Source organism: Spinacia oleracea, chromosome 6, assembly GCF_020520425.1.
Source record: "Spinacia oleracea cultivar Varoflay chromosome 6, BTI_SOV_V1, whole genome shotgun sequence".
Lineage (NCBI taxonomy): Eukaryota > Viridiplantae > Streptophyta > Magnoliopsida > Caryophyllales > Amaranthaceae > Spinacia > Spinacia oleracea.
In genome coordinates, this window is record NC_079492.1 from 136,336,059 (window position 1) to 136,348,611 (window position 12,553).

General features: G+C 37.7%; 2 protein-coding genes across 3 annotated transcripts; one reads left to right on the forward strand and one right to left on the reverse strand.

Moving 5' to 3' along the window:
- The first annotated feature begins 53 nt into the window (after nt 1-53).
- On the forward strand, nt 54-3,533 carry LOC110794753 (uncharacterized). Of its 2 annotated transcripts, XM_056832085.1 has the most exons (4): nt 54-287; nt 2,570-2,770; nt 2,861-2,926; nt 3,182-3,533. In XM_056832085.1, the coding sequence occupies exons 1-3, from the start codon at nt 177-179 to the stop codon at nt 2,912-2,914; spliced, it is 366 nt and encodes a 121-aa protein (XP_056688063.1). In that variant the 5' UTR covers nt 54-176; the 3' UTR covers nt 2,915-2,926; nt 3,182-3,533. The 2 variants fall into 2 exon arrangements, with proteins under 2 accessions (XP_056688063.1, XP_021855398.1); XM_021999706.2 differs by lacking the exon at nt 2,861-2,926 and having other exon boundaries at nt 61-287.
- A 6,348-nt stretch (nt 3,534-9,881) lies between these two features.
- On the reverse strand, nt 9,882-10,918 carry LOC110794752 (PRA1 family protein B4). The gene has a single exon (XM_021999705.2). The coding sequence runs from the start codon at nt 10,785-10,787 to the stop codon at nt 10,092-10,094; it is 696 nt and encodes a 231-aa protein (XP_021855397.1). The 5' UTR covers nt 10,788-10,918; the 3' UTR covers nt 9,882-10,091.
- Between the last annotated feature and the right edge of the window lie 1,635 nt (nt 10,919-12,553).

Sequence of the window (12,553 nt, forward strand, 5' to 3'; positions counted from 1 at the left end):
CCAAAAAAATATTGGCCCAAAATTAATAGAAAATTCTGGAAGTTTCTATCACCATCATCAATTCATCTCCATTAGAAAACAGATTCTGTATTACCAAGGGTTTCTGCTGCTTCACTGGTAACCAAAGCTCAAGCATTTCATATCAAGAAGAAGAGACAGAAAGATCAGTGAACAAAATGCCGTGCCTAAACATCTCAACCAACGTCAACCTCGACGGTGTCGACACTTCCGCCATCCTCTCTGAAGCCACCTCCTCCGTCGCCAAACTCATCGGAAAACCCGAAGCTGTATTTCCTCCATCCTCCTTTTCTTATTTTCCCCTTCTTTTCCCCATTTATTGAATTTTTCGTCGTTTCCATTATTTAAATTTCAATTGTTACTGTCATAATTACTGAATTTTTGGGTGGTTGTGATTTTATCCCAATTCTGGTTCTGTATGCTTTGAAATGAAAATTTGTGGTGAAATTGTGAATTATCGGAAAGTCTTGGGGTTGATTTTTGCTTGGACCCCTATTTTGTTCTGTTCAAGGGTCTTTTTAATCTCTCTGTTGCTGATTGGACTTGTGTTGGTATGTTCTGTGGAACGAATCGCCCTGCCAATGATGGTTGGACTAAGATTTTGTATGGGGTTCGTCGCGTTCTTTACAAGCATTATGTTTGATAGATGTGAATCATTTGGTACGTTGAAATTTGGACGTTTGGTTTTGTATTGTGGTAGATTATTGTTGCAATATTAGCTATTTTCTTCGATTTTGTTTTGAATGAGTTCAAACTTGACTGTGTTCTATGAGATTATCTATGTACCTGATAGTCGAATTGATTAAAACCTCGAATGCTCGTTATGATGATTTATGTGATTGTAGCATTAACAAGTAATGTAGTCTTGACTTGTTTTCTGTTGTGCTTGAATGAAGATAAAGTGCTCGATTGGCATTACCAACTTATCAAGTGCTTTATCGCCATGTTATATCGGTACTGTTAATAGCTTTGCCTAAAATTAAGGATAAGTTAGCATATTCATTGAGAAGACGTATATTTGTATGAGATACCAAATCCTTTGTTTGAAGGAAGGCAAAAAAGTAGAAGGGACTAGGAAGAGGGAGATAAAAATGTGATTTTTTATTGGAGTATATTTATGCAACCAGCATGCGAATCAATATAGATAAACAAATGCTGATGATTAGAGATCATTTATGCTCTTCCTGCTGATCATCCCTTCATTACCTTTCCCCTCTACCGTTGTGTTGTTTTGTCACTTCGCATATGCTCTTTCACCTCGACCCACATTATTTCTTAAAAATATGACTTCAAGCTAAAATGTTTTGTAGGTTAGTTAGGGGTTTTGGCAACATCATCAAAGAGAGTGGTACACTGGTACCACTTCACGGAGTTCCTGTTCTTGTTGGTTAAATGATCATCAAGAGCTGAGTTGAATTGACCTCTGAATACTGTGACATCTCTTACAGTCTTTTATCTGTTAAATATTTATCGGTGTTATTGCTCCTTGTCCTCTTTGTTATTATGTTTGAAAGTCTTGTTACTCCTTTTGTACAGTAAGAGCCATTATGTATGTTTGGAAGTCCTGTTACTCCTTTTGTACAGTAAGAGCCATTATATATGTGAACTGTTGCATTATGCATTTCAGTCATGTATATGGTGGCAACAGTGAGGAAGGGTGATCGAAGCACCCTTTGAAATCTTCTTTTTCACCTTCGTTTATAGTAACTAATATTCAACTTCTTTGACATTGATTTATCGCCTGGCGTTAAAAGCTAGACCCGTGACATCTATCTCACATCAAGAACCTGCCATCCTGATCCCTACCAGCTGTAGGTAGTTTTAGAATAGTTTCTAAGACATGGATTTTTCAATGCCAAGTATTTCTCATAATAATCTACCAGCATATCACCTGTGTGTACCATGATCTCACAATAATACAGGCTTCTTTTTGTTCCAAATACCCAGCTCGCACTACTTCCTTCAATAGAACAGGTGTTCCAAATACCCAGCTCGCACTACTTCCTTCAATAGAACAGGGAAAAGGATATTGTTGGCTTCTGAATCAATGGTCTATAACTCTATACTAATGTAAATCTGTACCCAGGGTTGGTTTGCTGTTTTTTTCTTCCTTTCTGCTCATAGTATATCTTCCAAGTCCCCCCCCCCCCCCAAGTGACCCTCCACAAAAAGAAACAACATAATGAAGAAATGATAACTTCTCTACGAACTTATTATGTGTTAGGCTACCTTTATAATGAAGAAAGTGCATGTCGATCTCTGCCTATTGTTGGTTGTTGACAACATCACGGTCTTAAACACTGAGATGGAAGTGATGATCCTGCATATACTTGGATAGTTAAACTCTAAAATCTCTTTTAATTTTATGTATAGGCTACAGTTTCTTTCTATCCTGAATCTGTTCGATTCTGAATATGTTGTTTGTATATCTGAACAATTACGGGTGTTGATTTTCCTGCAACGGATTTGTGGTTTGATTTGCATTATTTTCTTTCATGTTATACGTCTTTGACATTTAACATGGCCAACCACCTGGGGTAAAATATTGCAGTATGTTATGGTGGTGCTCAAGGGATCAGTGCCAATGGCATTTGGCGGAACTGAGCAGCCTGCAGCATATGGTGAACTTGTCTCCATTGGAGGCCTTAATCCTGATATCAACAAGAAACTGAGTGCTGCCATTGCCGCAATCCTCGAGACCAAGTTGTCTGTTCCCAAAAACCGTTTCTTCCTCAAATTCTATGACACCAAGGCAAGTTGTCTTAATTATCTTGTTCATCTTAGTGGACTGAGCATATCATATGCACTCATTTCTTATTATTGCACTCTTCCTCCTGTTTAGGATCATCCAATTCAAGAACATGCACAGTGTTTGCATGCTTTACACCAGTGCTAGCCAATAAAACACGTAAACAAGCTTTCACCATCTAAAGTTGTCTTAAGAACTCTAAGTTCAATTTTAGTTTATATTTTCCTCCATTCTTTTCTTTGTTGCTATATTTCTTTCTACTCTTTTCTTAAAAGTTACACAATCAATGGGTAGGGATCATGGCCAGGGTGGGGGAGCAAAGAATTTGCAGGGTGAAGTTCTGCTATGCTTCTTTGACTGATAAATCTTCATCTCTTAAGTTTACTTAGAATACTTTTTCCGAAAATTTTGCAGGGTGCCTTTTTCGGGTGGAATGGAACTACCTTCTAAATGCACGTATGGTTGCGCCATTGAAGCTCCTATTATGGAACTACCTTCTAAATGCATGTATGGTTGGTCCATTGAAACTCCTCTTATGGAACTATATTTGACTATTTGTACTTAACTGGTAGAAGGATATATCACTATTTCTAGTCTTGTGGCTGAATTAAGGATATGACAATGTAATTAACCTTGCCTTGATATGGGAACCTCTGTTATGGAGCCACTGATGTCATGTTTAGTAGTCTTCCCAAGAGCCATGATGTGAAACTGTTCATTCTAAGTTCAGTATTTAAAGACACATTCTCCATTGTTATTCTTTTTCTGATGGTGTGCAGATTGGTTGGCTGCCGCAAGTAGACATGATTTAAATTTTTGCATTGGAAATTCTTGTGCATTGCCATTAAGAAAACCAATAGTAGATTAGTGATGACCATTTGCAAACTTGCGCGGCAAGTCAGAAATTTTTAGCTCAACAGGCTTGTGAGCCGTGACCGATTGAGGGTTAATGATCATTCTTATGATGGATAGACTATTTGTTGGTGAAGATTGCCCTGTTCTTTTGGATATTTTTCATACACAAATACGATAAATATTGTACACCGAAATTAATAATGTAAAATGCTTAAAAGTTACCCTATGTAATAGTTATCTATTTTTAGTGATAAAATTTTTCAATTTAATAAAAAAAATTCTTCAAAGTTACTAATAATCATTTAATCCTTTAACATGTTTCTCTATTTCTATTTTACCAAAAATAAAAAAATTCTATAACTTTTATTTTTAATAATATAAAAATAAGAGAAAATTGGGTTAAAGTTAAAAATTCATTTATTATCTTTTGTTTTTCATAATTTCAATTTAGTTTAGGTCTGTTACCTGCCAAAAAAAATAACAAGGAAATAATGAATTAAGGGTAACCGACACCCTAATTAAATCCTAATAGAACTCGTGTATTCCTAATCCCTAATTCCTAATACTTTGTGGAAAAGGAAAGTACACCAACAAAAACTATAAAAAAACCCCCTTCACGCCCTTTCTTTTCATACACAATATATTTTCCATAATCTCTCCCTAGCAGCCTAGCTTGCTAAATGTTAGATCTGTTGATCAATCGGCCAACTCCAATGGAAAGCTCAACCTCATCAATGGCTACATCACCAACTTCGAATCTTGACGACGCCGTCATCAATCCTAACCATCCTTTTGAAGAGTCTGATCAACTTGAAGGCTGCCAAAGTCAGTGGATACTTGACAATCAACTCCCTAGCAAAGACTTACCAACACACCCGCTCAACCTAAGTCAATATCTTCCTCACAATCAACTCCGACGTAAAGACTCACCGGAATATCCACTTAACGGCCGCCGCAACCTAAGTCAATGGCTACCTCACAATCAATGCAGACCGGAACATCCACTCAACGGCCTCAACCTAAGTCAATGGCTACCTCACAATCAATGCAGACGTAATAATGCCGCCGCCTCATCAGAAGCCTTACCAGATCATGAAGAATCTACTCCTGTTGCTGCTGCTGCCACTACGGCGGAAATCGAATCCACCGACTCCAATGTTGAAGACGATGACCTCTACATGTATTTTTGATACTAATAAGTACCAAGTTTAAAGTCGGAATCGGTTTGATGTTTTACGCCGATTCATGTAATGTTCTTTATTTTTTCTGTTTGCGTAATTGTAGTATCTAGTTAGCTGTTAGCATAATAAAATAATTGCAATTTATTTTTGGAAGAATTATTATGGATCTTCTCATGAAACACGATCAACGTCCAAACTCGAAATTATCCCAACTCGTACGATTAATTCCTTAAAAAGTTGTTCATCGTTTGTTCAAAGTTGCAATTCTTTGTTTAACTAATTAATCATGAATCTAGATAGTAGAGTCGTCAGATTAAGGGTTTTGATGAGACGAAGTTTTGGAGGGAAAAGCTCAAACAAAAATTTTAAGTATACGGAGTATCTCTCTAGAGAGATAATCTCCCAGTTAACTAACTCACTAAGGCTTAGCTAGAAAGTCCCGTAAAGAAAAAAGGGTTAGCTAGAATGGGTTATAGTAGTGCTCATAAATTTTGTTTGCTGACTTACAGTTAGAACTTAGAATCAACACAATTACAAATTGTGTAATGGTTTTAGTAGTAGCGTATAATACTCTTGTACAATAAATCTCTAGCTATAAACGTACGGAGTAGTATTATGTATAAGAGAAAAAAGGAATGAAATATTTAGGTAGTAAAAAACTAGGGAACAAAATAATAATAATAATAATAAGGATGAAATTCTAACCTTAATTAGTTTTGGAGAATATATTTAATTGCTTAATATAATCTTCCACTGATTAGTTAACCTATGCACTAGGTGCATAGGTTAGAAAAACCGTTGTAATATTTAATGTATAAGAATTTGTGTTATGAAATGGAGGCAGTAGTAACATTAGGAAGTCTAAGAATATAGAAACTACATACATAAACAACTTAGGAAACAATCTTAGATCTCATAACTCATAAGTCACACTTTCCTAATTAGTATCTCATCAAAACCCTTTATCATAAACTGACTTCGTTTAGGGTTAGGAAATTATCAATCAAAATTTTGTTATCTTAAACTTCAAAAAACATGGGCCAACGTTGTCTAGCCCAATATTGGCACTTACCTAATAAGGCCCACTACACTGTTCGAACGTACTTTGGGAAGCTAGGTGGGCTGGGCTTAATAATTACTGCATGCATACGTATCCATCCAGTAGTAGCTGCATACGCACAAAAACGACGCGCATCACTGACATTTTTGCTCTACATGCAAAACTTGCAGCACTCCCCCTAACTCTCTCTCATCTTTCAATCTCTCTCATGCCATATGCATACTCCCTAAATTCGATCGACTGACATCAACACCAAATGGAGCAATGGTAGAAGATAAAAAGAGGTCTGGAAAGGAGATTGGGGAGGACGATGGGGCGGAGGAGATGGTTAAAGAGGCGGTTGCCATTGCGAGAGAAAAATGAAGAGCTGCGGTGGAAGAAGCTAGAAAGCCAGCTAAGCCAAAATAAGAGGAGGAGACACAACTTACGAAGCCGAATAGGGGCGAGGAGGGAGATGAGACGATGAAGACTAAGGAGCGGAGGAAGGATAGGTACGGTGGCTAAACCGAAGGCTGTGGGGGACGAGCTAGGTGTTGTTTAGAAGAAGTGAAGAGACATGTGAATCTAGCCAAGTAACCATTGTTGGATAAGAGGGTAGATTAATTTATTTTTTTATTTATTTTTAAAGGAAGGGTATATTAAATTAGTTATAATCCAATTAACTATGTTCACATATTCTACATTTGTGTTCATTTATAAAAGCAAGATGTTCAAATTTTATCACCTTACTTATTAAATATGGGAAGATGGGGACTAAGACTAGCTATCTTTTGAAATATGCATGATAGATATGTTCGCTTGCATGTTCATTTACATATTATTTCATTATATTCGAAGATGTTGTTGTCGTTGCATGTTGTTGTTTGTTGGTAATTTGGTATTGTGTTTGCGATTGTTGTTCTTAGTGGTTGTGGTAGTAATTTCTGAATATTGATTCTGAATTTGTTAAGTTCAGTTTATAATTCATCATGTTCAACTTATAAAAGATGATGTTCAATGTTCAATTTATAATACAATAAATTTAACTTATAAAACTATGATATGTTTACAAATAATATCACTTTTATGTGATGTTTAGTTTTTCAAGTCTCATGTTCAACTTATAAAGAATCATGTTCAACTAAATTCAAATTATAAAACTATGATATGTTCACAAATAAGAACACTTTTGTGTGATGTTCAATTTCTCAAGTCTTATGTTCAAATTATACTGAATCATGTTCAACTAAAAACATTATGATTCTCCTGCATAAAGGAAAATGTTAGTTCATTAGGAATAAATTTACTTATGAATTATTATTATAAATAAACATAGAAAAAAGAAAAATAAAATGTTCAAAATCATTGCACATAACTACATATATCCATAAAAAATTAAAATATTTAACTTTCTTTCCTTTATAAACCCAAAAAGAAACAAATAAATAAATAAAGTAAAAATTACACAGTCCTACAACTTGTTTTAGCAAAAATAATCAATATCCTAAGCTTTTGATGGACCTCACTTCCAATGACAACTCCTTTTGTCAGTCGTACGGTCGTACCCTCCCTCCTCCTCCTTCCTTGCTGGTTTTCCTTTAGATCTACTACTTCAAATCTTCAATGGCCTTCAACCATCCGTCGCAGCCCGCCTCCTTTTATAAAATTTTGTTAACCAATTCAATTAATACATAATTTTAATGCCATTCTTCATTCCCATATATGTTTTCATGGTGTTCTGTGTTCCTTACTTTTTAGGCGTTTCAGAAATGGATCATGGAAAAATTTTGCCGTTTCCGTGCAACACAGCATGAAATACATAGATTTTAGGGGAGAGAAAATGGGTCAATTGAGGTAGAAATTTGGATTCACTTTTTCTGGTCAGCGATTTATGATGGAGGGAGTTAATTTGCTTCATGTCTTGAGGTGGGAAGTGGAAATTGAAAGAAACTAGAGGGGAAGTGAAGAACGATGTCGTTCTATGTCATATGCACCCAACAGTAGCTGGATACCTATCCAGCTAAAAATCTGGGGGCTGGGCTGGCTTCGGAAATATGTCATAGTTGTTAATACCGATTTGAAAAATATATATTGACCATAGAAATAATTCGATAATATTGATTTGAACAAACAACATACGGTAAGCATAGAAATAATATGATAATACTTATTTGAACAAATAATATATGATAACTTGGTAAATATGAAAATAATATGATACTCCCTCCGTCCCGGAATACTCGACCCGGTTTGACCGGCACAGAGTTTAAGGGACTTGAATTGACTTATTTAATTTAATATGTAGTACTGTTAATGCTGATTTGAACAAACAATATATGATAAGCATGAAAATAATATGATAGTACTGTTAATGCTAATTTGAAAATATGTTGAGCATGGAAATAATATGATAATATGAATTTGAAAAATATATGTTGAGCATAGAAATCATAATTTTTTTTACGATATTACTTTTTTTCCTCTTTTAGAACAATTTGTCAAGTTGATTCACTTTTTTTTTTTTTTCCTTTTTTGCAAGGTAAGATGAATAGCTTTATCGGGTCGGAACCCCGCACTGGTCAACCAGCCCGGGTTAGCAGGTTAGACACTTTGAGAGTGTGGGGAGTGATAAGGAGAATCCTCACTCAAAGTGCCCCTAGTGGGGATTGAATCCCAACCTTTTGGTTGGAAGGTGAAATCCTTTCCCACTAGGCTAAGACACACTTGTGGTTAAGTTGATTCACTTGCAGGCCCATATTTCTTAACAAATTAGCTCGAATATGGTAATACTGATATTGAGGTCGAATGTGCTCATAACCAGTTTTAGCTCGAACTCGGTAATAGCCGACTCAAGTTGATTGGTTTGCAGACCCATGGGTTCAAGTGTTCGTAAATTTCAAGGTGAGGGTATATGTTTGTGGATGAATGTCCCTCTCAACTCTTTGTATATTCACATTTTCCGAAAGTAAAAATCCCTCGTTATGAGAACGGAGAGAGAAGTTATTGTACAGATTGGTTAACTAACTAGCACAGATTCCTTGTGCATTTGTGATACGAACAAATATAAGCTTTAAGAAGGCAAACATGATCGACTTACTACATTGATAATCGGGTGACCAACAACAAAGCTCCATTATAATTATTAAGGGTGAAATCATGACAAGACACAGATTCAGTTGAGACACTTGAATGACTTACATTCACAATTTTAAACTAGCCACTAATATTATTTTTTTATTTTGGTGCGAATGAGCCACAAGGGTAATATAAATTACAAATGGGGGCAGGGGAATTTGAACCTGAGACTTATCGTGCACAGACCCACAGTCTTAACCACTAGGCCAAGACATCATTGGTAAACTAGCCACTAATATAGCATTACTGGAATGGTGGCTATAACAGAGATATAAAAGTTGAGTTGGCTGCATATCGAGTAACTAACAGCACAATTTGTCATGATTATACACCACTAGGCTCTAGCTAACGACTTGCCAAGAAAATACTAACGACTTGATTATCCAGTTCTCTCAAAGAGCTGGATGTAATGGTAATAAAACATTACAGCAGGTAAATTATAACAACCGAAAACCATCCAACATACATTGTAAACATCATATTGCCCCCAACAAGACAACAACCTTCTAACAGACCATCTCAACCCAAGGCAAGGCCAGAAATTGGGCATCATCCACGCTGGTTAACCAGGTGTCTTAATGAAACAGATGAAAACAACCAGGTGTCTGTAGGTTTACACTTTACAGAACTAATTAGACAGGAGTTTGTAAAAATGCAGATTCAAAATTCCATGTGAATCTCAACGCTACAATTTCATCTATAACCATAGTTATGGTAAAATGACAAGCTTGCATCATCATCATCATCATCATCATTTACATTAATTAACAAATTTTCGTAATCTGTTACCAGAATTTCACAAATTTCTTTGTTCATGCCTAAATTTCATATAAACAATAAAACAGATCATCTGAACACATACAAAATTTCTTCCAAAAAAGTATGGCAATCATCACTCAACAGATCACTTAACCAGTAATTATTAACATTCAACAAAAAAAATTTGATATGTACTGTAGATCCGTAATTAGAAATTGATACAAATTAAAGAACATTCGCTCTATCTAGATCCAGAAACATAACTAAAAATAAATCCAAATCTTGTTTTTCCCACTACTAAACAAACATGAATTAAGTTCTCTTTGTTTCAAAGACGATCAAGAAATTACCCCGTTCAAACACGGGCTGCGGCAACGGCTGGAGCAGCGGCAAAGGCGGCGTTCCTGGTGGTAGCACCGAGGAAGGAGAGAAAACCGGTGGATTCAGAGGCGGACTCTTGATCATCAAGGAAGAGATCCTCAGGGGCCCTAAAAGCACCGTGAACAGAAACAATCGCCGCACCAAGAACAAAAGCATACATCAAAACAGATGTAACGTTGGAGATCAATATCATGACCACACTGAAGATAACAAGGATTCCGAGGGTTTCACGGTCGGAGTAGGTGCGACCGAGGATGACGAGGGGCCGATCTGCGGGTTTGAAGAGGAAACAGAAGGACCATGCGGCAAGGAGGATGCCGAGGGCGAGGAGAGAGAAAGGGTGGGTAACGAGGGAGAACCCGACGACGAGTGCGAGGAATGCGAGGTAATTAACGCGGAAGTAAGAGTAGTTCTTGCGGAGGCGGGTGGTGGCTTCTGCGATGGATTCAGGTTTCGAGAAGGCAGATCGGTCGACGAGTTCTGTCCATGGACGACCTTGAGAGTAACCGTCTTTGACCTGGTCGGTGATGCGAGTGATGAAGGATCGGAAAGCGGGGGTTGCAATGGGTGGATCGGATGATTGAATGGCGGTTGTGGAAGTGGTAGGGATGGTGGCGGGTTTCGATTGTGGGGTGGAGATTGGGAGGATTGGTGGCGCTGAGGTGGCCATCGCTGGTGGTTGATTTGGGGGAAGAGAGGATTTAGGAATTGGAGAGAGAAAAAAGAGAGAGATTATGGGAGGAGAGAGAGGAGAATTTGATTCTTATGGGTGGTGAAATTAGTAATTTCAACGATGGTTCGGAAAAAGAAAGCGTAGAGGTTAAGATTAAGAAAGGAAGTCGATGTCAATTGTGGTTTGGGATGGGAGGATTACTGATGCACCGACGAATAACGTCACACGTGACAGCCTACGCGTCTATTTTAGATCTTGGGTGGACCAAGGGAACTAAAAGTCCGAGTCCCAATTTATCTAAATACTCCCTCCGTATTTTAAAAATAGATACACTTTGAGCGGCACACATTTTAAGAGAGTGAATTAAATTTATTAAAATAGATTTTTTTTTTTTGATTCATAAGAGGAAGAATATTCCAAAGAAACAGGAAAAAAGACAGCAAAAAACAGAAAGCAGTAAAAACTATGCTACTGAAAACAGAAACAACGAACTAAGGATGAATGGAGCGTGGTAAGGCCACACCCCGAATGTCCTCGACTAAAATTCTTTGAAGAGCTAAAGGTGCCTCCTCTAGGATCACTATCCCATGAGGGTGAGTCACTCCAAGGTTGGCGAGCCAATCCGCAGCGCGGTTACCTTCCCTATACACATGATTAATGCGAATCTCCCACTGAGTGTCATTGATTAAGGAGCGACAGGAATCAATGACGTGGGCGCATTCTCCACTGCTTGGAGTTGTGCTTTGTATAGTCTGGACGCACGAGAGGCTGTCCAATTGAACCATGAGTTTGCCTATGCGAAGACTTCGAGCTAGTTCTAATCCTCTGTGAAGAGCCATAATTTCGGCCTTAAAAGCGCAGCAGCTACCAAAACTTGCTGCTAATGCAGAGACCATGGTCGCGAATTATAGCACCTCCACCTGCAGTACCTGGGGCCCCTTTAGCAGCTCCATCAGTGTTTAAAACGTACCAATCTGTAGGGGGGAAATTCCATCTAATGTGAGCTTCTTGTCTCTTTGTTGCAGTTTGTAGAGCACCATCAATAGGTTCAAGCAGGCTCTTCCTTAGTTCATTAAAACGGACTTGGAGAAAACCACCTATGTCCGCGGGTATCACATTACTTTTGCTTAAAACAAAAGCATTTCTCCACCTCCAAATCCACCAAAGAGAAAGGCAAAAATAAGCGGACCAAATGGGAATTTCAGACTCATTTTCTTCTCTGTATTCTATGTTATTCATCACCCATTGCTTCAATTCATCTTGATAAAAAAACTGTAGCATCTGCTGGGCCACCCAACCTTCTCCACACACTTTTAGCAGCTGGACAGTCGCGTAGAATATGCAGTGTGGATTCTTCTTCCCCATCACAAATGTAACATTTTGGACTGTCAGTCAAGTTTCTCTTGAAGCGGTTGGCATTGCTGAGCAAACGATCATGGCAGGCCAATCAGATGAAAGTTTTGACTCGTTGTTGTGCGGGAGCTGACCAAATCAGTTTCCAAATTGCTTCTTCAAATTGACTTGGGTCTTTCCTAATGATTTCAACTGTAGTTTTGATAGAGAATTTACCTTTTGGTGCATCATGCCAATATAATAAATCCCCTACCTCTGAATTTTCCCTCACTTCGTGTGATTGAATCAGTTTGAGGGTATCTTGGTGGAGATACGAACTGAAAATATCCCACCTCCACCCTTGTCCCTCTTCCCACATCTCTTGAACAGTGGCACCCAAAATATCAGTTGGAATTGGTTGAGTGGCCAAG

What these genes read in the sequence shown, in the direction of transcription:
- LOC110794753 (XM_056832085.1), top strand. Translation starts at nt 177, where the DNA reads ATGCCGTGCCTAAACATCTCAACCAACGTCAACCTCGACGGTGTCGAC. An exon ending in TCATCGGAAAACCCGAAGCT is followed by an intron (nt 288 to 2,569) that starts GTATTTCCTCCA and finishes AAAATATTGCAG; the next exon opens with TATGTTATGGTGGTGCTCAA. An exon ending in TCAAATTCTATGACACCAAG is followed by an intron (nt 2,771 to 2,860) that starts GCAAGTTGTCTT and finishes CCTCCTGTTTAG; the next exon opens with GATCATCCAATTCAAGAACA.
- LOC110794752 (XM_021999705.2), bottom strand. Translation starts at nt 10,787, where the DNA reads ATGGCCACCTCAGCGCCACCAATCCTCCCAATCTCCACCCCACAATCG.